At 38.7% G+C, this 25,963-nt stretch overlaps 2 protein-coding genes across 2 annotated transcripts; both read right to left on the minus strand.

Moving 5' to 3' along the window:
- Window positions 1-15,800: 15,800 nt before the first annotated feature.
- LOC145046935 (wound-induced protein 1-like) lies at window positions 15,801-16,265 on the minus strand. Its single transcript, XM_078995196.1, has one exon. The coding sequence runs from the start codon at window positions 16,263-16,265 to the stop codon at window positions 15,801-15,803; it is 465 nt and encodes a 154-aa protein (XP_078851322.1).
- An 8,484-nt stretch (window positions 16,266-24,749) lies between these two features.
- Window positions 24,750-25,214, minus strand: LOC145046936 (wound-induced protein 1-like). The gene has a single exon (XM_078995199.1). It carries the CDS (start codon window positions 25,212-25,214, stop codon window positions 24,750-24,752), a length of 465 nt encoding a protein of 154 aa, XP_078851325.1.
- Window positions 25,215-25,963: the final 749 nt, after the last annotated feature.

A 25,963-nucleotide genomic window follows, 5' to 3' on the forward strand; every position in this document is an offset into this window, starting at 1 on the left:
CCATAAGGTATCTCAAGCTCTTGTGATCCGTGTAGATGGTACAACGGACCCCATAAAGATAATGTCTCCAAATCTTGAGGGCAAACACCACTTCCCCCAGCTCCAAGTCGTGCGTAGGATAGTTAGCCTCGTGAGGCTTCAACTGTCTCGAGGCGTAGGCTATCACATGCCCCCGCTGCATCAACACTGCTCCCATACCTGTGATTGAGGCATCACAGTAGACTACAAAATCCTCTATCCCCTCGGGCAGGGAAAGAATCGGAGCCTCGCATAACCTTTGCCTGAGGGTCTCGAATGTCGTCTGCTGCTCAGGCCCCCAACGAAACACCACCGACTTCCTAGTCAGTCGGGTGAGCGGTACTGCAATCTTGGAGAAATCCTGAATGAACCTCCGGTAATACCCTGCCAACCCCAGGAAACTCCGAATCTCGGTTAGAGACCTCGGGACTTCCCACTGCATCACGGCCTCTATCTTGGCCGGATCTACCAATATACCCTTCTGGTTGATGAGGTGACCAAGGAACTGCACCTCACGCAACCAAAACTCGCACTTAGAGAACTTCGCGAAAAGCCTCTCCCTTCTCAACACTTCTAGCACCTCCCTCAGGTGCTCCTCATGCTGCTCCTGAGTCTTGGAGTACACCAGGATATCATCTATGAATACTATCACAGACTGATCCAGCATCGGTCTGCATACGCGATTCATGAGGTCCATGAATGCGGCTGGAGCATTAGTGAGCCCAAAAGGCATCACTACAAACTCATAATGACCATATCGGGTCCTGAAAGCAGTCTTCTGCACATCTTCGCCTCTAACTCGCATCTGGTGGTATCCGGAGCGTAAATCGATCTTGGAGAACCAAGATGCTCCCTGAAGCTGATCAAACAAATAATCTATCCTCGGCAGAGGGTAACGGTTCTTCACCGTTACCTTATTCAGCTCCCGGTAGTCGATGCACATACGGTGCGACCCATCCTTCTTTTACACAAATAAGATCGGCGCCCCCCCAGGGTGAACTACTCGGCCGAATAAAATCCTTCTCCAGCAACTCCTGCAGCTGCGTAGACAACTCCTGCATCGCAGGGGGAGCTAACCGATACGGTGCCTTGGCTATCGGAGCCGCACCAGGAATTAGGTCAATCCCAAACTCGACCTGTCTCTCGGGAGGTATTCCAGGTAAATCCTCCGGGAATACATCCGGAAAGTCTCGCACTATCGGAACATCGTCCACTGTCGACTTGCCCTCCTCCCGGGCATCCATAACGTAGGCTACATAGCCTGCGCAACCCTGCTGAAAATAGCGTCTCGCCCTGGCGGCTGAACAAAGAACTGGCCCACGCTGTGGTCTCTCGCCCTGAATCACTAACTCACCACCACTGGGAGGGCGAATCCTCACTAGCTGTAACTCGCAATCAATCACGGCCCCGTTGGGACTCAACCAATCCATGCCTACTATAACCTTATTTCCTCGCAGGGGAATAGGGACCAAATCCACCAAAAACTGCTCGTCAAACAACTGAAGAGAACATCCTCGATGTACTCTGGCAACCCTCACGGTCCTATCATCTGCTATCTCAACCTCTAGTGGACAATCCATCTCCCCAGGAGCTCTACTAAATCTCTTGCTAAGCGCTAGCGATACAAACGATCGGGTAGCCCCCGAATCAAATAATACTGTAGCAGAGATGCCGTTCACAGAGAACGACCCCATCACCACATCAGGAGTCGCTCGCGCCTCCTCTGCTGTCATCTGAAAAGCTCGGCTCCTAGCCACTGGTGTCTCTGCTCGGCCCTGACGGCCATCTGTAATCCTCAAAGTAGCAGGGGCAGGTGCAACCACCTTCCTTGCTGCAGCTAAACTTGGACACTGGGACTTTTTATGTCCCCTCTGATTGCACTGAAAGCAAATCAAATCTGATGCTGCAACAGCAGTAGCAGGGGCCGTACAATCCTTGCTCAAATGCCCAGTCCGACCGCACTTGTAGCAGCCGGAACTCCCTGCCTTGCACGTTCCCTCGTGCAATCTCCCACACTTGCCACATCGATCGTGGCTCTGCTGACTCCTGGACCTGTGATCAGATACCTTGGGCTTTTTGCCCGAACCTCCTGAACCCGAAACCGCCTCCGGTTTCCTCTTCTTCTCCATCTTTAGGTCAATCTCCCTCTCCCGAGCTCTAGCAATCATGTCATCCAGCGTTTTACAGGTGGACCGACTCACAAACATGCAGATATCACTCCGCAACATCTCATGATAACAGGCCTTCTTCATCTCCTCATCGGTTGCATACTGAGGAACAAGAAGAGCCCTCTCCCTGAACTTGGCGGTGATCTCCGCCACTGTCTCTGTAGTCTGGGTGAGGTCCTGAAACTCTCGGGCTAACTGTTGTACCTCAATAACTGGTGCAAACTCTGCCCTGAACCTGGTAGAGAAATCGGCCCAGGTCATGGCATCTAACGCTGCATCATCTCCAATGGTATGACCGACCTCCTCCCACCAATCTCGTGCCCTGTCCTTCAGAAGACAGGACGCCAATCTAACCTTGTCCCCCTCGGGACACCTACTAGTGCGGAATGCGTTGGCCACATCCGCCAACCATCTCGTGCTCGCTATGGGGTCCCGCGCCCCATGGTAGTCTGGAGCTCCACATGCGCTGAACTCCCTGAACGTAAGTGTGCGCGACCCCATCATGGCCGCCATCTCGGTACGGAAAATGCCCAATCTCTCATCCATCAGCTCTAAAATACCCTCCTTGATCGAACCGAAGATCATAGGAGTCTGCTCCAGTATGATGCGGGTAACCTCAGAAGAAAGGAACTCTCTGGTCTGCTCATCCATCTGCCCGGCCTCCGGGCCTGATCCTGATCCTGATCCCCCTTCGGCATCTAAACTGCCGACTGCTGGTCTCGAACGCAAAACTACCATTCTGAAACATATCATAACAACATCAGAAAACTGAAATATCTCAAGGGATCATGATACTACTACTAGCTTCCTGGTCTTGTCTTGGCCTTCCTTGATTCGAGTACGGATCCTCTGCTTTCAGTAGTACGGGCCCATACTACCTTCCACATCTATCCGTACTTTCCTCAAGAAATGCCTTGACTCCACCAAGTCACTTCTACTACTGCTGCTCTCTGCTACTCTCATCCTAGGCTTGCCCTAGGGAAATCTTGACTCTGCTCAAAACAGTCCTCAACTACTGAAGGCCTCCTTGAAATGCTAATTAGCCATCACCTGAATACCATCACATGTGATGAGGCTCAGATAATCCTTCGAGTAAAAGGCTCGTCCCTACAATGGTTAGACTCAAACAAGAGCTGCGCAATAGGGCCAAATCCAACACTCTGAGATTATTCAACCATGATCACATGTGACGTGATGTATTCACCTAACGGCTAACTCTCATTACTAAGAGTTCTACAAAGCACAAAGCAAGCAACATTCGAACACCGGAAATTACCCAAGCAATCCTACTCTCATAACGAGAAACCGATCTAGCATACAATGCTAAGCTCGCGCTACCAGGCATAACCTAAATAGGCTACCCTACTGCTGTCTACTCGTTACTAGCATGCAATTCTCATAAAGCTAAACACATATAACAGGCACATAAGACATCCTCCTAGATCCTTAGTCCTATACTAGCATGCTGTTCTACTGAAACTGGAACAATTATTCATAATTATAAAACTTGTATGGGTAATTTGGGAGTACTTACTTGAGCTCGGCTGATCGCATGCACCACACCCTTATCTTGTTTAAAACTTCTTTTCTTTCTGGGTGCTTTTTTTTCATTCGAAAACATTTTTCCTTTTTGAAATTCTTTTTATCTCTCCCTTAGTTTGAGTTCAGATACACCCGGGGTGCACCCAAATCCCTCAAACCAAGGCTCTGATACCAACTTGTAACATCCCAAAAGAAATGACCCAATTTTTTTTTATATTACTAAAAACACCATAATAAAATCATAAGGTAACTCGTACGTCAATATCTCACATCAATAATAAAGTGTTATAAGTAAACTGAATCAAGAATGTATTAGTCACATCTATGAAAAACAAAACAACTCCCAGGACAAATGATGCTGTGGTGTGTGTGTGCGATGCCATCAACTCGAGCTCTTGCCTTTGCTTGCGGAAGTACCTGAAACCAAAACTGAAACTGTAAGCACGAAGCTTAGTGAGCTCCCCCAAACTACCACATACCATATAATACATATAATCACATACTGGGCCTTGCCCACTGCATCGGACCGAAGTCCGGAAACTGCATCAGACCAAAGTCCGGAACTAACCAGGGCCTTGCCCTCTGCATCGGATCGGGATCCGGAACTACTGAGGCCTTGCCTCCTGCATCGGACCAAAGTCCGGAACTATTGCATCGGACCGAAGTCCGGAACTGACTGCATCAGACAGAAGTCCGGAACATACTGAACATAGCATCACATAAGCATATCAACTAACAAGAGTACATACATAGCATACTACATCGGAATGTAACCCGGAACACATAACACCAAATACTGTCCGAGCCACGAAGGCATCAAACATACTAAAATCTGCACCGAATCGAAGTCCGGATACTACTTCTAGCTAAACGGACCGACATTGTGGCCTTAGACCCGTTCCTACTGAAGGGAAACTCACCTCGTGATCTGGCTGCTGAGTGTGTGGCTCCAGGAACTATCTGCTGCTGCTCCGGTATCTCCCCGGCTACAAATCCACAATTACACTCAATCAAATTATTAATAGCTGTATTGGGGTAAATGACTCCTTTACCCCTGGCTAAAGTCAACCCTCCTGGTCAAAGTCAGCTTTACAGTTGACCTGACTCGCCGAGTTGGGCCGTCAACTCGCCGAGTCCTTACTCTCATTACTCACCCTACTCGCCACTACTCGTCGAGTATGGCATCAACTCGATGGGTTCCCTTTCGAATCTAAAACCTCAGGCAATCTGCATCAGACTCGCCGAGCCGTATGAACAACTCGACGAGTTGTTCTTCGAGCTAAGAAGATTGCCTTGGACTCGCCGAGTTGTATGAACAACTCACCGGGTCCCTCCATTACTGAGTCTAACTACAACTCACTAAGTCCACTCCATCACTCACTGGTCTCACTCGGCATCACTCATAAAGGGAAAAATCGGGGACTCGCGGCTCGACTCACCGAGTCGCTTGCATGCAGCAACTCAAAACTTGATTCTGCTTGAATCCAGTGCATAAAACTTATAGATCTGGACTCCCTTAACTCGATTAGCACGTAAAGATTCTATCTTTACGTGCCCATATGCATTCATGAAGATAAAATAGCTCAAAAAGCATAATAAAGGCTAGATCTAGGGTTTCCATGCAAAGTATCTTCATAAAGGCAATAGATCTGGGCTCTGAAACTTCTCAATGAATAGATCTAAGGATATCTCGACTTATTAGGGCATTCATACAATCATAAGGCTTGGGAAAAGCATCAACTAGATCTAGAAGAGTTCTAATGGAGGTTTAAAGCATAAAACAAGAGGGAAATCCGAATAATACCTCAAATAACTCTGATTTGCCCTTGGATCTTTGCACTACTTCTCTTCTCCTTGCTCCTTTCTTCTTCTCCTTCTTCAAGCCTTCACAAATCAACACAAGAACACTTAGATCACTCAAGGATGGATTAGGGTTTTCTCACAGCGTTTTGAGGGTGAAGGAGGCGAGAATGGGGGCTATAAGGTGGATTAAATAGTGAGCAACCCGAAGATTTAGGGTTTCATCCTGGCAGGCCGACTTGTCGAGTCCCGAATATGGACTCGCCGAGTCGCCGATCTGTACGCTGATCAACAACGCGACCCTACTCGACGAGTCGGGACATAGACTCGCTGAGTTCCTCCACGAACTTCAAAAATAAATACCAGGGACGGGTCGTTACAGTGTGTGGGGGGTGGGGGGGGGGGGAGGGAGGGTGGTGGGGTATTCAAATTACTATTATCAATTAGAAGAATTTATGGTTGACTTAATTGGACTACTACATTGAAGTATTCAGACTTCGTTTAAAAAAACAAGTTTTAATATATCTATTTTACATAATAAATGACTCCTATTTTTATTTGATTTGAAAGAATCTTTTTTTGTAAGTAGAAGTTATTTCAAACTCTTATGTTAATCAATCGAGTAATATCCTTGAAGCCGTCAATTATTTTATAGAATGCGTGAATTAAAAAAAAGCATAAGAAAAAGAACTGGTAATTGAAGCATTTGTACTATACGTGCAAATCAAAATCGGGTTGATCTTTACCCGGAGTAGAGCATAAACCTAAAAAGATTGAAAAAACCCATTTAAGAACAATAAAATAACATCGGGATTTGGATTGAATCATGATGAAAGAATCCATCAATGAGAAGTTAATCGGATAAGCTTAATGATTTTTTTTGATATTATACGTTAATAAGGAAAGGAAATTGCTATGAAAAAATAAAAAAGTATTGAAATCTACACATTGATTTTTTAAGCGTATTCATCAAAAGACGCTTGTACGGTTCCGAAAGGATTTGACACTAATCAACCGACTTTATCGAGAAAATTTACTTTTTTTAGATCAAGAGGTTGATAGCGAGATCTCGAATCAACTTATAAGCATTATGACATATCTTAGTATCGAGGATGATACCAAAGATGTATATTTGTTTATAAACTCTCCTAGCGGATGGTTAATACCGGGGGTGGCTCTTAATGATACTATGCAATTTGTGCAACCAGATGTATATACAATATGCATGGAATCAACCGCTTAAATGGGATCTTTTATCTTGGTTGGAGGAGAAATTACTAAACGTCTAGCATTCCCTCACGCTTGATACCAATGCGGCTTTTATTTGAGAGAAAAAAAAAGAAGACCATGCCTTCGCCATATGAAATATGAACATTAAGGCCCCGTTTGATACGCATCTTTCCAGGTCCAAACAGATCTTTCTGGCTGAATGGACCGGAAAGACTGTTTGATTTGCACAAAAGATAGGGTCTTTCCCGGTATGATATGTCTTTCCCAGAAAGCCCCAAAATCATATCTCTCTGGCTGAATGGGCTGGAAAGACAATTATACACCGAACACCGCCTCTTTCTTTCTTTATTGGATTATTAATTTTTTTAAATAACTTCTTTTTAAATTTATTTTTTTTATTAAAATATTACTTTTTTTTTTCATCATTCAGCACAGTCAATCAGATGTACAATCAAACAGCATGGTTTCTTTCCCAGACAACACTTTCTCAGACAGAAACTATCAAACAAGACCTAAGTAATAATAGCATGACACTTTGAATTCCATATAAGAACTTTTGTTTTCAAAACATTAGATGATGTATCGAGAGAGTAATATGAGAAAAAGTTATTTCCAATTTTCTTATAGGAAGTCTAGTTCAGTGTCACAAACTTTTTTCACACCAAAGGTCTCTTAATAATATTTATAAAGCGGGGAAAAAAACAAGATTCTTTTTTCCTTAGTTTATTTGATCAAATAAAAAAGCTACTTTGGGATTGCTTAATCACAAACAAAAAAATTTAATAAAATAAATATATAAAGCAACGGAGCTATCATAATATTTTTGAATTGCTCCGAATGGAAGGGTGGTAAGTTGATCGTTTATCCATCGGGGTCTGATCAATCATATATTTTCTTTACTTGATGTAAGGTAATGGTCAATTTTATTGTAGATCCGTATGTAATGCATAATGCCTATACGGTTGTTCGATTCTATCTTTTTTTTTTCTTGTTATTATTTTATCTTTCTTTTATCTTCCTCTCATCATGAAAATTAAAGAAACCTTTTATTTTCTTATATCATCAGGGTAATGATCCATCAACCTGTTGGTTCTTTTTCTAAAGTAGCAATAGGAGAATTCATCCTGGAAGTGGGAGAACTGCTGAAACTACGTGAAACCCTGACAAGGGTTTATGTACAAAGAACAGAAAACCCTATGTGTTGTCTCCGAAGACATGAAAATAGATGTTTTTATGTCAGCGATAGAGGCCTAATTAGTAATGTCACACAATCCCCCGTGCTTCGGGGATGCCCTCAGTGTTGAGGAACATGTACTAGGGTTTATGTTCGACTCGTTTTGATCACGAACTAGAACAAAGGAAAGAGAGCCATGTTCGAATATCAATGATCAAGTAGGATAGAATGGCAAATGAACTCCATTTCCTATCTAAAAATAAGAAAATGAAGCATATCCCTTTTATTGTGTATGAAATGTATGGCTTCTATTGGTGTAAATCCATTAACCTCAATTCAAGATAAGAAACAATTCTCCATTGGTAGCAAAGGGTTATCCGTCAAGCAAGGAAATATTGGTTAATATAGAACCCAGTTGCAAGAATGGACTAACAGGTCAGCTACCTAGCCAACCTTCATAATTAAATACTGTTAATGTATAGGTAGACCTCGTTGTAAAAGACCTATTACTGGATAATTCATGGGTAGAGTCGAAGAATATGAACTATACAAGTTAGCAATAAAATTGAATAAATGAAGTATGAATCTGGTGTATAGAGAAGACCTTGCTGTTTAAGAAGTAACCATAGAAGCGATGGGATCCACTATTTATTTATCATTGCTATTTTTAATTTTTTTAATACCTAGTATAGTACAATTTCGTATTTTGAGGCGAAATGCCTATAACAAAGAAAAAATCGTGGTTGGGAAGGTTGGTAGCCAAATTTGTTGGATAAGATAACTCGAGATCTTGTATCGTATCCCATACTTGATATTCATCGATTCATCTTTAGCGATCGAGACCTAATTTATCGAAGACTACTAAGTACTATATCCAATGGAGTTTGAAAAAAGGCGTGGGAAGGTGCTTTTTGACTTGGTATTAAGGATCTTAACTTTTGTTAAAAAAGCACAAGTCATTAAAACTATTTACTTCCACAATTTTCTAGATTCAATGGTATTCTCTTACTAAAGAACCTCGCAGTAAGCACCCGAAATACATGCTCAAAACTCTGATGCCATGATACTTGTTGAGCTACCCTATATCTTTACTACTGTTTTCCAACTAATTAAAATGGTAAATGACATAATATTTATTGAACTTCTGAATATTGGATATGATGGCAATGAATTCCTCCTTTACAAAATGACGATAATATCTATCATAGAACCTTTCCTTTTCCAACATGTAGTGTAATGGACATTGCTGACGAGAGCATTGGATAAAAAGGAAAGTATTGTAGATTAAAAGGAAAGGATTGTATTCATTATGGAGTCCTAGAATGTAGGCTATCATCTTGTAATTCTATTGTATTATATATTGTAAATGAAAAACTTAAGATTTGCACCATAAAGTCTCATCTTGCTCTGTAATTCCTTTGTTCTTTATGGTATCTGAGAGTGGTTCAATTCTTTGAATCTGAAAACCACCAATTCAAAACCTACGAATGAGCTACAAAACAGGTTCGTCAAACTAAAACCCGGTGATTGTCCAGAATGTCCAGGATGCTCCGTTTCCAACTGGAATCACCCTTGACGACACGAACTACCCGTTGTGGTCTCAACTAATGGAGATGCGCATTGGGGCACGGAATGAATCTAGTTTTATCACCGGAAAAACTCCAAAGCCCACGAATGGTGATAAAAAATACCTTGAAGCCTGACTGATAGAAAACAATCGAGTTAAAAGTTGGATGACTGACTTGATGACTCCTTCCCTAATCCGTCGGTTCATCAGATTGCAGACGACAACTGAAATCTGGGAGGCAGTCGGCAAAACCTTCTTTGACGGAAGTAACAAAACTCAACTATTCGAACTTAACCGGTAGGGATGAGCAAAAGGACCCGACCCGGCCGAAACCGGACCCGACCCGGGAACCGGATTCGGCCAAAATCAAGAACCGAACCGGCCCGATGGTTCTATTGGTTCCGGTTCCCGGTTCCTACCGATTCTTTTCGTGTCTTCAAATGTTGGAACCGGTCCTCGAAAAATAGCATCATACGGTTCCGGTTTATTCCGGTTCTACCGATTCCGGTTATATCGGTTCCGGTTCCCGGTTCCAAAAATCCACAAAAATAACGTCCCAGTCCCGGCCCGATCAATTCCATCGAGTTCCAATTCCGACCGGTTCCCCGGTCCATATGCTCATCCCTATTAACCGACGATCATTTAACACCCGATAGGGTGGACGTGCACCGCCAACATACTATAATGAATTAGTGAACATCTTTCAAGAAATCGATACTCGAATCACTACACAGGAGGAAACTGTCGATGAAACTGTTTCGGTAAACAAGATGATTACACGCCTCCGTGTACACATATTTTTGGCAGGGCTAGATGCAAAATTTAGTCAAGCTAGAAGAAAAATCATAAGGAAGGACCCACCGCTAAGTCTGGAATCGAGTTACGCTTACATCCGAAGAGACTACGGCCAAAGACAAACCATGGAGGAGACCAAAGTTGATCCCGACAGCCTCGTACACATGGTCTCGCGTAATGGTCCTAAAAAGAAAAAAAAATACAACTGTGAAGAAGAACTCTTTTACGTGTACACATTGCGGAGAAGAGGGCCACTCAAAGCAAAGATGCTATGAAATCAAAGGATATCCGGATTGGTGGGATTTCACAAAAAAACCAAAGAAAAAGCTCAACAAATCGCCCTCAACTCAAGATACTCCAATGGCGGCTCACACCACCACGTCTAACTCTAGTATGTGTTGTAAAACCCAAACGAAAATTAATAATTGGATCATAGACACAGGTGCCACAAATGACATGATAAATGATAAACAAATATTAACATCTCCATGTACCCCTAAGCATAGTGTAATCCAAACAGCAAGTGGGGAATCAGAAAAAGTTACATCTGAAGGAAGGATACAAGTGTCTAAATCTATGAACCTTGATTCAGTTCTTGTAGTTCCATCTTTATCATCTAACGTGCTATCAGTTAGTTAAATCACAGAAGCCTTGAATTGTTATGTAATTTTCTAGCCAAATTACTGTGTGTTTCAGGACATAGCAACGAACAAGACTCTTGGTAATGGTACTAGGTGGGGGAAATTGTATTGCATGGAGGAAGATTATAGGAGTCAGGCGTTTCGTACGGGAATAAAAGAGGCGAATATGTCTATGGTGATGTTATGGCACCATCGTTTTGGGAATTTATCTTTTGGTTATCTAAAAAAACTAAAACCAGATTTGTTTTTAAATTTAGTTGAAAGTGAATTTAAATGTGGTATTTTTGAGCTAGTAAAGAACACAACGATTTTGTATGTTTCTAGCAATAATAAATTTTATGTTCCACTTATCAAAATACATTCAGATGTATGGGGGCCTGCCTCGATTCTTACACCTAGTGGTGCTCGTTACTTTGTGACATTCATTAATGAGTGTACTAGAATGGTTTAGGTTTCCTTGTTAAAGAATAAGAGTGATGTACTATATGCATTTAAAGAATTATACCACCATATCAAGACTGAATATAGGCTAGATAACCAAATATTGCAATCTGATAATGGTGGTAACTACACAAGTCAAGAGATGACTCATTTTTTCCATGAGAACTCTATCCGACAGTAAACCTTTTGTGCTAGAACTCCCCAACAAAATGCCTTGGCTAAAAGAAGGAACAGACAACTTCTTGAAATTATATGCACCTCCTTATTTGACATGAATGTACCATGAAATTTATGGGGAGAAGTCGTTAGGTCAGCTGCATACCTCATGAATAGGATGCCATCTCGTGTACTAGAGTTTGCCGCACCTTTAGAAAAGTTACAAGAACTTGTAAAACAAACCATCAACCTTGGACTTGAACCACTAATATTTGGTTGTACATCGTATGTCCACCAAAACACCGGGAAACTTGAACCAAGGGAAATAAGTTGCATGTTCATAGGGTATGCACATCAGAAAAAAGGTTATAGATGTTACAATCCACTTGAAAAGAAAATTTATGTATCACGCGATGTGTCATTTCACGAATCTGTGAAGTTTTATGGGGATGAGAATTCACTTCACGGGGAGAGAAATGGAGAAGTAAATACTCATGAAACCGAGGTAGCTGAATTCGTTGTTGAGGAGGATTTCGAACAACGAGAAAATGATCAAAACAATCACTCAAAAAAGCCTAGCTGGGGCCGAAACGGAGCCCGAAACTGTGTCTGAATCCAGTTATGAGGATAATGGGCCTGAACTAACCTATAATGAAAACTTTATGTTTGATGTTGTGTAGGAAAACGAAGCCCATGCCCACGATCATGTATCTGATGCTGAACCTGAGGCCCAAAATTCCGTTCCAGTCGTTGAACAAGAATATTGGTTCCCTGTTAGGAGTACATGAGGGATTCCAAAACATCAATATCAAGCTGATTGAAATGCAAAAGGGAAATACCCGATCGGAAATTACGTGTCATATCATTGCCTCGCAAGATCGCACCTAGCTGTTATCAACAGGTTATCAACTGTATCAATTCCACAAGACGTATACGAAGCAATGAAAGACATAAGATGGAAGAAAGCGATAATGGAAGAGACTGAGGCATTAATGAAAAATCATACCTGGGATCTCGTAACTTTGCCTCAAGGAAAGAAGTTGGTAGGTTGCGAATGGGTTTTCACGGTAATACTGGACTCTAATGGAAACATTGATCGATACAAGTCAAGGCTCGTGGCTAAGGGATATACGAAAAAATACGACATCGATTACAGAGATACGTTTGCTCCGGTGGAAAAAATGAACACAATCAAAATTTTGATTTCCATAGCCGCAAATGAAAACTGGCCTTTAAAACAATTGGATGTGAAAAACACATTCTTAAATGGATGCTTAGAAGAAGAAGTATACTTGGAGGCTCCCCCCGGTATAAATTGTAGTGGGAAAGTTTGTAAGATAAAAAACGCTTTGTATGGTTTAAAGCAGTTGCCCCGTGCCTGGTTTGGTAGATTCTCAGCTTTCATGAAGAAGATTGGCTACAAACAAAGTGATGCAGACCAAACGTTGTTTGTTAAAAATATAAACTGGAAAGTTACAACTCTCATAGTATATGTGGATGATATGGTGGTAACTGGAAATGATAACGATGAAATAAAGAATCTTCAATCTCTTCTTTCTACATAATTCGAGTTGAACGAATTAGGCCCATTAAAGTAGTTTTTGGGTATTGAAGTGTCAAGGTCAAAGATTGGAATTACTATGTGTCAACGGAAGTATATACTTGATTTGTTAGCTGAAACTGGGATGTTGGATTGCAAGCCCATAGACACTCCAATTGAAACGAACCATCGCTTGGCAATACTTCCAGATCAAGTGCCGACTAATCGGGAGAGGTACCAAAAACTCGTTCAAAAACTTATTTACTTGTCACATACGCGACCTGACATCGCCTACGCGGTACGTGTTGTCAGTAGATTTATGCATGCGCCAAGTGAAGAACATATGAAGGCAATGTATAGAATTTTGAGGTATGTTAAAGCCACGCCTGGGAAAGGATTATTTTTTGGAAAAAAAAACAAGATCATAGTATAAAAGGATACACAGATGCAGATTAAGATGGTGATCAGACAGATGGTAAGTCAACTTCTGGGTATTTTGCTTTTGTTGGAGGAAACCTGGTCACATGGAGAATTAAAAAACAAAAGGTGGTTTCTAGATCAAGTGCGGAAGCTGGATATCGGGGAATGGTGCATGGCACGTGTGAATTATTATGGATAAAGTGAATTTTGCGAGATATTGGCATATTTGCCCGATTAAACTCCATTGTGATTACGAGTTGGCTGTAAAAATAGCTAATAACCCAGTTCAACATGACATGACTAAACATGTAGAAATCGATAGACATTTCATAAAAGATCATTTGGAACGGAAAACTACCGAGCTGCCACATATGAGATCTGAAGATCAACTAGCGGATATGTTGACAAAGGCAGTTTGTGGGAGAGTGTTTGAATGCTCTCTTGACAACCTGAGAATGATGAATATACATTCTCCACCTTGAGGGGGAGTGTTGACGAGAGCATTGAATAAAAAGGAAAGTATTGTAGATTAAAATGAAAGGATTGTATTCATTATGGAGTCCTAGAATGTAGGCTATCTTCTTGTAATTCTATTGTATTATATATTCTTGTATCATACGTGAATGAAAAAATTAAGATCTGCACCATAAAGTCTAATATTGCTCTATAATTCCTTTGTTCTTTAGACACTGATACCGTATCTTTGTCGGTTAAATCATTAAGTGAGTTATCAAAGACACTTTATATGTCTTTCGCCTTTGCTATGTCAAACATTTAAACAAATGGGAACGCCTGATTTTGGAAGTCCTTGGCTGAGAAACAAGCCGTAGAATAGTTACCGAACTGCAAAACTGCTATCATGAAAAATACCTTCTTATCAATAAGTGTTCTTAGTCTCCTAGATAAAATACTAGTTCCTCTGCATTAGATCATGAAAATGTGATAACCTCTTTGCAAGCATGTAATAAAAAAGGTCACCTTCCACACCTATAGGGACATTGAGCTACATCCACAACACGAATCCCTGAAAAGGGCCTCCATGCTGGAGTATTTTGTACCTTAGCAACAATGTTCTAACCCAAGTTAGATTTGCAAGTAAGAATCCATGAAGCATTGTATATAATTAAAGTCATGTTTACATAATAGTAAACAATTTATATTGTGGAATTGGTTCGACACACAGTTTGCAATCTGGGATCGTTTGCATGTTCGAGACTATAGTTCTACCTAACTAATGATATATGTCATATAATTTCTATTCCAACGGTATCAAGTGTTATCGAAAGAAGCCAATTTAAGATGGCGAGTCTCCTAATAAGAACACATAAAGAAGAAACAAAACTTTGAACAATTTTCTGCTTAATTTCTTTTGCAACCAAATTACAATACTTATAATGAAGTAACTCCTAAAATTAATGAAACATGAAAACATGACTATGTGACTAATGCTACTAATCATAATGCAACGTGGGTGTGTGGGAAATTTGAACTAACTAACAAGAGAAGACTATTTCAACTCTAATGTATGAATTATGGAAAACTAAAAAATGGGAGTTAGCTTAGTGCATGTACGTATTAGTTATCTTTCATCTGTGAGGTCTAAGGTTCAAGTTTTATCCGAAACACAGAATGATTAAATAATTTTTTAGAAATATATTAGATTTGCCATTTAAAAAAAAAAAAACTTATGTTATATAAATGCCAAAGAAGCCTAAATATTCCCAAATACTCAAGTGACACCCCTCAATCCAACAAAACTGGTGGTCTACTCCTTGTATGGTGCACGGCCGTGTAACAACAATTGGAAATAAAGACATTTTATGACATTGAATTCTATAAGTTTTAATGGATTACGGTACAAACAATTTCATTTTTATATAACTTTACCATTTAATTTCTACAATAACTTGTAGAAAGTTTAATGGAATATATTTAAAAAAAAAAAGGTAAGTCTTTTTGTTATTATACGATTCGAATACCATGGAAATCTAAACTTCATTAAGTGACAAATTCACATCACGCTAGCTATGATTGTTTTTAACCAATTGAATTACAATTATTCGTTCTATATTATTCAAACTATTTTATCAAAACATACATTATCAAATATCAACCTTTACTTCTAATTAATATTAGTAGCGTTTTTCTTTTTACGAAAAAAACATCGATTATCGACCTTGAATTGGCACATATATCAAGTAAAATAGTTTATATATTAACTAAATAACATCAAAAAATAAAGGAATACCAAAATCCATGTAAAATACGACAAGAAAACAACCTACCATCTTTTACTATCTAAATCATTTTAAAGCACTAGAAGAAGATGAGGTACTGAAGCATTGTCGGCAAGTTCACTCTGCCACACGTTCTTACATTTAGGAGATCTCGGTGAAGCCAAAAAGACATTACTGGACTTTGTGTAAGAGAAGATAGTAAGAGAACTGTTTAAATACTCCTTGACTTGTGTTATAATCTTCCCATTCTCCACACTCCATGCATGCACCCAACAGGTTTTTCGGTTGTCATAAAGGTGGTAGCCCTCTGCAACCACCATCGAGCCAAGATCAACAACAACAACAACCTTAAAAGAGTCAGTGTCCTCGATAACACAACTTCCAGTGAGCAACTGCATAAGGTTGTACTTATGAGCGGGTGGCCCATGGAACCACCAATCGATATCTGGAGCTAGGAGACGGTGCACACTTTTGGTGTCACGAGCGGCCAATGCCTTGTACAGGTCACACACAATCTTCTTGTTCTGTGCTTCCATTTTTTTTTTTTTAATTAGGAAGAAGGAAGTTACGTGTTTATATAGAGTTTGGAGACAACTCAAAAGACGAAGTTAAAGTCCACTTTTATAATCAATGTGGCTCATTCAATGTAAGAAATATTATGACAAATCAAGTCAAAATCTTTGAAAACAGTAAACTATGACAAATCTCGAGTCCATTTATTTAATTGATGTTATAATTTAATAATCGTAGGAATACTATTTACGCGCGATGAATAAATCTACAAAATCAAGTCAAAATCCAAAAGATAAAAAAAATAATAATAATAAAAGGGTAAGTCGGGGTCGGGACAAAAGAAATATTGTTTATGGTTTTTCAAATCTCTTAGGTTCTATGTTGATATAATTGAACTATTCTTGAGTCTAACATGAAAGCACGATATATCCACTAAAATAGGAAGAATGTAAGAAAAATGTTTTTTTTTTGTGTGACAAATTCTGATTATTTTTAGAACTCAATTGGTACATTATCAACTAATTTAGACAACTTTTAAAACCCAATTGGCCTCCATTCAAGACCAAATTACCAACCTCCAAAATCAAGCATTCCTTTTGTCCCGACTCCCGACCCCGAGTTGCCTGTTCCTTAGAAAATTAAAATTCTTGCCTTCCAAAAAATCGTAAAGCCTTTGAGTAGCTCAGCCTACACTTACATGGATTGAAGGATACCACACCTAGCCAAGGCTAAACGAACCAAACGTTTGAGAAATTGTTTGTAAACTATTCATCGGTATATTTGTTTACGTTTGTTTATTTAATAAACAAGCTAAATTAACAAGATTTGTTTTTGTTTAGTTAAAAACACAAAACATGAACAATAAAATCGTTCGTTTATTTAGGTTCATAAACGTTTATTTATATTCATTTATGTTTGTTCGTTTATGATTGTTTATATCGGTTAATGTTTGTTTTTGTTTGCTTATGATATTATATATGTGGATCTACCGGGATGTTTGAGGATTGACAAATTATATAATGATCTTTAATGTAAAATCATGCAATGAGTTGTTATTTATCTTTGATGTCGGTGTGAGTAAATGGTTCGATCCTTATTATAATAAATAAATAGTTTTAATATCGTTTTGTCAAATGTTACTATAATGCAACTCCTAATTAATATTATGTCGTGTATCATATATATATATATATATATATATATATATATATATATATATATATATATATATATATATATATATATATATTAGGCAATTTATTTCAAAAGTTAAATTTATATTTTTAAATTATATGTTAAATTTGAAGTTATAATAACTTTAAAATTTTGATATATCTCTTAATTAATATTTTATTTAAAATGATCTATTTAAAATAATTGATTAATAATTATAAATTTTTATTATGAAAGTTTAATTAACTTTATAACATGTGGTTCGGACGGGTTATAAACTAATAATAGAATAGATGGTGAATTTATATGTTACGAGTCTAATGTGTGAAGCTTTCAGGTTTGAGACTTTTTGTGGAGATATTCGGATGAAGATGATATTTATATTTTATTTTTTAGTTAATTTTGGATTTTTGATGTTTTACATTCTACAATTTATATATCGACATTTTAAGCATGTTTGTATTCGTACATTTATTTTGTTTGTTTATCTACGTTTAAAATATTAATGAACAAACATGGACTAAATATTTTTTTAAACAAACAAACCTGAATAAAAGTAACTTTTTAAACAACCAATTGTGGTGCTTGGTTGGATCGAGTTTGTCGTCAGGAGAAGAAAGGAACATCTATCATTTTTATTCTTTGGAAAATCAGGAAAGAGAAACAGCACTGAAGTAAGCCTGCTTTGTTCCTTTATGGATGTCGATAAGGACATCACCGGTGACAATTAAGTTGGGGGAGAGGATTCTTTATGGTCTTTTCGCTACAACATTCGGACCCTATGGCGACAACAGATTCGGACTCTATCAAGACAACATGTCGTTGGTATAGGTTATGTTGATGACATGTTATGCCGACGACATGTTGTGGGTAAAGAGTCGTCGGCATAAACATGTCGGCATAGGTCCATTATGTCGTTGGCATAGATGTCGTCGGCATAGATGTCGTCGGCATATCTCCACCTATTGCGACCACTCGTTGTCGGTACAGCTTTTGTCAACCATATTTTCGGAAAAAAATAAAAATAAAGTTTTATTAATAACCTGTGGCGACGACTTATCGTCGGGACACCTATATGATGACTTGACGTCGCAAAAGGTCTAAGCTATTGCGATGTCAGGTCGTCGGTATAAGTTTTTTACAATTGTCGATTACGGACCTATAGCGACGACTTGTCGTCGGTATAGCTATAGGTTGTTTTTTTTAGCTTTACTGAGTTTGTACATTACAATTTCTGCATTTTTAACAAATACAAAAAACATTGCAACATATATCAATTGAAATATATTAACAAGGTATCATTGTTCAAATTCAAAACATCTAATTCAACTTTAATATTACAATAAGTAGTTAACTAACATTGTTCAAAATACTAAAAAAAACATCAACAATCATTGTCATAATTGTCTTCTCCTTCTCCTCCTTCTTCTTCTCCTTCTCCTTCTTCTTCCATCCTTTCGGTAAATTGTTGAAAGGTACTTGCTTGTATGTTATAGTTGAATAGAAAGTTAGGAAACAGTGGTGGTTGGAAGTTTGGAATACATGCCGCCAATGATGCATTATATTGTTGCAAATATTCTTGCATTTGTTGTGCATCAAATTAGGATTGAGATTGGGGTTGAGATTTGGACGATTTGGAAGTGGAAGGCCGTTCATTTGGAATTAAACCGAAGTTGGCGGTTGGTCTCCTACCCACCCCGCGAGCATGTTCACGTCTCGTCCCAAGGGCACGTTCTAAACGTTCTTCCTCGTTTACTTCTCGGTCTTTCCCAACCTCATTTTGCATTTTCTCATATTCCTCTTGAATTTTCTACTAAAAAAAAACAATTAACATACGTTAATTAAAACAAACAACTAAACTTAACCATTAAAATAATAATAATATTCCTTAAACAAGAAACTATAATTAATTATAATATATTTAAACAACACATTCATTTCGTTTATTACTTAGCCAATCTTTTTCTGTTCGAATCGTATACCAACCCGAACCTTCTTTGTAGCGTATTTGTCTCCAACCTTTAATATGTTGCGGCTTGATTCCCAATTTATCCTATGAAAAGTGAAAAAACAATAAATATATTTGTACAAATATTAATAACAATTTTAAAGAATACTAATGCATTTTATTACCTTTAAATAACCTCGTTGAACATAGGATCTACATCCGTGAGCTTTTGTGTGCGGAAGTTTCGACATAGTAACTTTATTTTTGACCTAGGTGCGTCTGTATTCCTCGGTCAAAAACAACAAATCAATTATTTCGTTCAAAGTTTTGGCGGTCCAATCAGGTGGTAGATATTTTCTTGCCATTTCCACATTATGATATCCACCAACTCTATCAAAATGTTTTTTTATCTGATACTTGCGCTCTCGATAAAATATTTGTTATTGTTATTATATATCGTGGTCAAAGAAATTTAGCGACGACTCTATCAAAATGTTCCCGCCAGACCTGTAGCGACGACTTGTCGGCAAAAATGTCCTAGTCAAAGAAATTTAGTCAAAGATTGCAAAGGGTGTGCCGACGACAAGTTGTCGGCATAAGGGTTCTTTTAGCGACGACAACCGTCGTCGAGATAGATTTGTATTCTTGTAGTGCTTTTGTGGTCTTTTTTCGTGAACATTAGCAACGACAATTTAAGAACATCGTTATTGTTTTATGACACCGAATTGGGACCGTCATATCGACTAACCACATGGATGGCTAGGATTAACGGATTCCAACTCTCACAGGTCTCAACTTTTAGCGACAACACCAAGCGCGTCCAACTTGGTCATGTAGGCGCTAATGCTCATGTCGCCACTAAAGGTGTCGCACCTATTACCCTCTTTTCTTGCAGTGTATACTAAGATGCCATGTGTAGTTAGCTTAATTTGAACGAGCTAGGTTAGCAAACTTTGTGACTGAAACAACTTAATGTTATCCTCTCACTCTAAACTTAATATTGAGGTGTTATCTTAGTACAACCCTCAACATCATGGACATACGACAATATTGCGGGGAGAAGGTTTTGAGTATTTCCTAATTTGTTAGGAAGCAATTTTGTTCATTTGTTTTGAAGAAGTGGATGCAAGTTTATTTTGAACATGCGCTTTTTTCATTAATTATACAGGACCTAAGAAAGAAATGAAACTTGAAAAGGGTTGGACATGTAATATATAGAAATCGGACGGCTTGTTTGTAGGGATTATACAATTGGGGCCAACACTCTATTATTGCAAAAGAAACTTAGAGACCCCTATTTCTACAAATGATCTTAATTAAAATAAGATTCTTCAAAAATCTCGTTAACTGATCACTTGACAAAACAGGTGACGGTAATGGAAATGGTTCATGCATGCACCCAATTGACCTTGCTTTTATGGGAAGAGGCCCTTCAGCCAATTTGAAAGATTTAGAATGAATCACCGTGTATTCGGTGTATATTATTAAACAATATATATCAAGAAGGATTACAACAAGATATCCTAAATAATAGGATCTATACAAATAAATAACAATTCTACATAAATCTAGAATATTCTATATTCTACTCTATTAACCCCCACCCCAGCGAAGGCGGGCAAGGACCGACACAAAGCTTGGAACGAAAATCCTCAAATAAAGGTCGGGGTAAGCTTTTCGTGAAAATATCCGCAAGTTGAAGATGAGTAGAGACATACTTGGTGTGCAGCTTGCCAGAAAGAACCAATTCACGAACAAAATGATAATCAATATCTATATGCTTGGCACGTTTGTGAGCAACGGGATTTTGACTAAGAAAAATAGCACTGCGATTGTCACACTGAATGGTTGGACGTCCAGAAGGCAGAACATATAATTCACAAAGTAAGTGAGTAATCCAAATAACCTCTGAAGCAGTGTTGGCAAGAGCTCGATATTCCGACTCACAACTGGAGCGAGACACAGTGGGTTGTTTCTTAGCACTTCAGGAAACCAAATTTCCCCCAAAAAAGATAGAGTAACCATAAGTAGATCTTCGTGTCTCGATATAACGTGCCCAATCAGCATCAGAATACCCCAAAATAGAGGGAGACGATGCATGAGAAAATGAAAGCCCATAGGACAGAGTGCCTTTGACATAACGTAAGATACGTTTGACAGCATTAAAATTATCTACCATAGGAGCATGTAAGAATTGACTCACTAGATTAATGGCATAAGATAAGTCATGATGATGACGTGGCTTTAAAATATCAAATTTGGCTCGAGTAATCATAGGATGTCCTTGTGGAGGTGTAGCAATAGGTGGAAAAGCTGGTGGCGTGTGCTGAGGCGAAGTAGGAGGGGTATGGACCGGCGATTGGGGATGATTCTGCTGTTGATGATCAGACTCAAGAGGATGTTGCGGATGATCACTGCAAAGTTGACACGGGGCTGCTGATGATGCCGAGTCAGAGGTAGGAGAAACCGGTTTCGAAGAAGGAGGAGATGGAAAAACATAGTCATCGCAATAGGTGGACAGCAGGAGGCTCGCATGAGGAGAGGCTGTTTTTTTATTAGAGAATGGGAACAATGTTTGTCAAACTGGGCATGACGAGTAATATAAATACGCCACGTAGAGGGATCAAGACACTGATATCCTTTGTATTGGGTATGATACCCAATGAAAACACATGGAGAACTACGAGGAGCAAACTTGTGAGATGAGTAATTTCGTAAATAAGGGTATACGCAACAACCAAACACACGAAAATTTCCATAATTTGGCTGTGTTGAAAAAAGTAACTCATATGGAGATTTAGTGTCAAGAAGCTTGGATGGCAACCGATTTATGATATAAGTACCAGAGCTAAAGGCATGTGTCCATAAAGTAGCAGGAATATGAGAATTAAACATCATAGCTTGCCCATTTTCAGTGATATGGCGATGTTTACGTTCTGCTCTTCCATTTTGCTGAGGTGTATGAGGACAAGACATACGATGATGTGTACGATTAGCGGTAAATATAGATCGAACCCGATTATTAACAAATTCAGTACCACCATCAGATTGAAAAACCTTAATCTTGCTTGAAAATTGTGTTTGAACAAAAACAATGAAGACTTCAAGGACATCATAAAAATCCGATTTCTTCTTCAACGGATAAAACCATGTAAATCTCGAAAAATCATCAAGAAAAATGACATAATATCGAAAACCATCCAGAGATGTAACCGGTGAAGGTCCCCAAAGATCACAATGAATCAAATCAAGGACATGCAAGGAACGTTGGTCATTAAGATCAAATGAAAGCCTTTTATTTTTAGACAATTGACAAGGAGAGCATGCATTTGTATGTGGCAAAATAGATGTAAGAGACAAACAACCTAATTTATTTAAACGTGAAATAATGTCATATGAAACACGACCCAAACGACAATGCCAAAGTTCAAAAGATGCATGTAAACGTCTAGAAGATAATTTTGCCAAAAAAGCTAGGTGACCACGATCCAAAGCGTATAAGCCATTTTTACGCCTTCCCTGTGCTAGAGTTTCCTTGGAATGACGATTCTGAATAAGAAAATACAACATCAACTTCATTATCTTTGGTGAGTTTGCTAACAGAAAGCAAATTTTTGGTAATATTGGGAACCACAAGAACATCAAGCAATGAGATATTAGGGGAAATTGAAGATTTTTCAATATGAGAAATAGAAGCCTGTTGGCCATTGCTAAAAAACACAGAAGCAGTACCTTTATAAGTTGCAGCAGCATCAAGATTGGAAGGATTTGGTGTCATGTGGGCAGATGCACCGGTGTCAACAAACCAATCTGGAGTAGATGTGTTACATTGGGATTGAAAAGCCTCAGCAAAATTTGTGTCAAGGGAAGATGGTCGTGAAGCAAAGGTTTGCAAATCAGGGCATTGATTTGCATAATGTCAATCTTTCCTGCATAATTGACAATGAGGAGGTTTTCTATTACCTCTGCCTCTACCACGTTGAGAATTGCCACGAGAGGAATTATTGAAGCCGCGACCTCGACCTCGTGAAGAGTTGGAGTTGGTGGGGCTGTATGGGGAAGTGGTATTAAAGGCAACAGGAGGCACAGAAGAATCACTTACTGATTGAAGAAACAATTCATGACTCTCCGCTTGGGAGACAAGATCACGGAAGTTTGGGCAAGGTGTGATGAGGCGCTGTGTTGTCGAGAATGTCTCGAAAGAAGAACCCAGTCCACACAAGAACCAGTGGGACTTGTCATCATTAGCAAGAGAGTGGCCGATAGAGGTAAGCTGGTCACATATGCTTTTAAATTTATGAGAGTACTCAGCAACATGAGAGGTACCTTTTTTTAAATGCCAAAGAGAATCCTTGAGGGTGTGAGTGCGTTGGAAAGAATCATGGCAGTAAGTGGAGGCAAGGGTAGTCCAAAGCGCATGAGAGGTATCAACATAGGGCAGTAATTGTTGATAGGTTAGTAAGGGCAACATCTAGTTTACTCCATAACAGATAGTTGGTGGAGTTTACCTTTATATTGATCATATGAAAGATCGTTGAAAGAGAGAGGGGCGTATCATCAGTGGCCATGAGAGCGATAGCAAAAGAAGAAGAAGAAAGGGAGGAGGGGGGGGGGGGGGTACGGCCAGAATCGTGTTTTAGGCTGATACCATGAAAGATTTAGAATGAATCACCATGTATTCGGTGTATATTATTAAACAATGTATATAAAGAAGGATTACAACAAGATATCCTAAATAATAGGATCTATACAAATAAATAACAATTATACATAAATCTAGAATATTCTATATTCTACTCTATTACAATTAATGCTATTTGTTGAAATTTCATCTAGATTTTGGATTAATTTGGTAATTATGTTTAGTAGTAATAGTTGGTGGTTATTTGTGGAGATAAGTTAGTTATTTCCAACCACCAACTTGAAGGGTTGCAATCGTTAGGATTAAGAGTTGCAACTATTAGAATGAATTCTATATGTATATTTGTAAATTAGTGGATTAAATCAATGAACATTTGTTAGTTGTGTGAAAACAAATACTTTTGTCCCACTAATCTATCGTAGTTAAAGATTTACTACAACACTCTTGAAGTGATGGTGAAAAATGATCAAAAAGGGTGGAAAGTGATGGAGTGATCGCCGGAGGTGGTGGTACACTAAGTACATAAGATAGTTGATGACGAAGTACATAAGATAGGTGCATCATGGAGGTGCGTGAAACAAAAACACCAATTATCGACCTTTTCTTTTAATTAAAATTTCATTTATAATATTTTACATACAACATCAAGAATTATAAAGAATAGTAACAAAACCCATATAAAATACGAATGGACACGAACGTAGCTAGCTACCATATGTTAATATATCTAGCTAATTAATGAGTTTAGAGCACTAGAAGAAGATGAGGCACTGAAGCATTGTTGGCAAGTTCACTCTGCCACACGTTCTTACATTTAGGAGATCTCGGTGAAGCCAAAAAGACATTACTGGACTTTGTGTAAGAGAAGATAGTAAGAGAACTGTTCAAATACTCCTTGACTTGTGTTATAATCTTCCCATTCTCCACCGTCCACGCATGCACCCAACAGGTTTTTCGGTTGCCATAAAGGTGGTAGCCCTCTGCAACCACCATCGAGCCAAGATCGACAACAACAACAACCTTAAAAGAGTCAGTGTCCTCGATAACACAACTTCCAGTGAGCAACTGCATAAGGTTGTACTTATGAGCGGGTGGCCCATGGAACCACCAATCGATATCTGGAGCTAGAACACATTGCACACTGTTGGTGTCACGAGCAGCCAATGCCTCGTATAGGTCACACACAATCTTCTTGTTCTGTCCTTCCATTTCTTTGTGGTTAGGATCGAAGAAGGAATTTTGTGTTTATATAAAGAGTTTGGAGACCAACAAAAGGTACAAATTAAGTCTCAAATTAAAGTCCACTTTGCAATTTGTGTCGTTCGTTATATTGTAAGATAATTTTATTTATGTGCCGTAGAATCAATTCAAAACATTAAAAAATAATAAACTATGTACGACCAAAAAAGACAAATATCCGGTCCGTTTATTTATACAATGTTATGTATCCGTTTATTTATGTGCCGTAGAATCAATTCAAGACATTAAAAAAAGGTATAACAGTTTTTTTGCCGTACACAACAATTTATGCATTATAGAGTTGTACAATACAACACTTTAAAGCACAAATTGTTGTGTATGGAAAAAAAATGTTATGTACGAATCAGTTCCCTAAAAAATACCAAGAAATACAATCAAGTCAAAGCCAAAAAAAAATTATACGGAAAAATCTATCTTTTTAATAAATGAATCATGTTTTGCCACGTGGCTTATTCTGTGGCCGTTTGATACGAATGTTGAATTACAAAAATACCCTTCTTTGTTCCATAATCGTGTAATCAAAATTTTGAAACGATACCCTTATTTCCAAGTCTTCCAGCTACTTTATCGCCTACTTTTATTTCACGTTTCTATAAAATATATACATGAATACTTTCTGTTTTCTCTGTATCTCACATCAATCACCTACTCTTACCTTCTATAGGTAATTTTAAACAAGTTTCTTTTTTGAAGTATAT

Source organism: Lactuca saligna, chromosome 5 (genome assembly GCF_052625555.1).
Source record: "Lactuca saligna cultivar CGN05327 chromosome 5, ASM5262555v1, whole genome shotgun sequence".
NCBI lineage: Eukaryota > Viridiplantae > Streptophyta > Magnoliopsida > Asterales > Asteraceae > Lactuca > Lactuca saligna.

What these genes read in the sequence shown, in the direction of transcription:
- LOC145046935 (XM_078995196.1), bottom strand. Translation starts at nt 16,265, where the DNA reads ATGGAAGCACAGAACAAGAAGATTGTGTGTGACCTGTACAAGGCATTG.
- LOC145046936 (XM_078995199.1), bottom strand. Translation starts at nt 25,214, where the DNA reads ATGGAAGGACAGAACAAGAAGATTGTGTGTGACCTATACGAGGCATTG.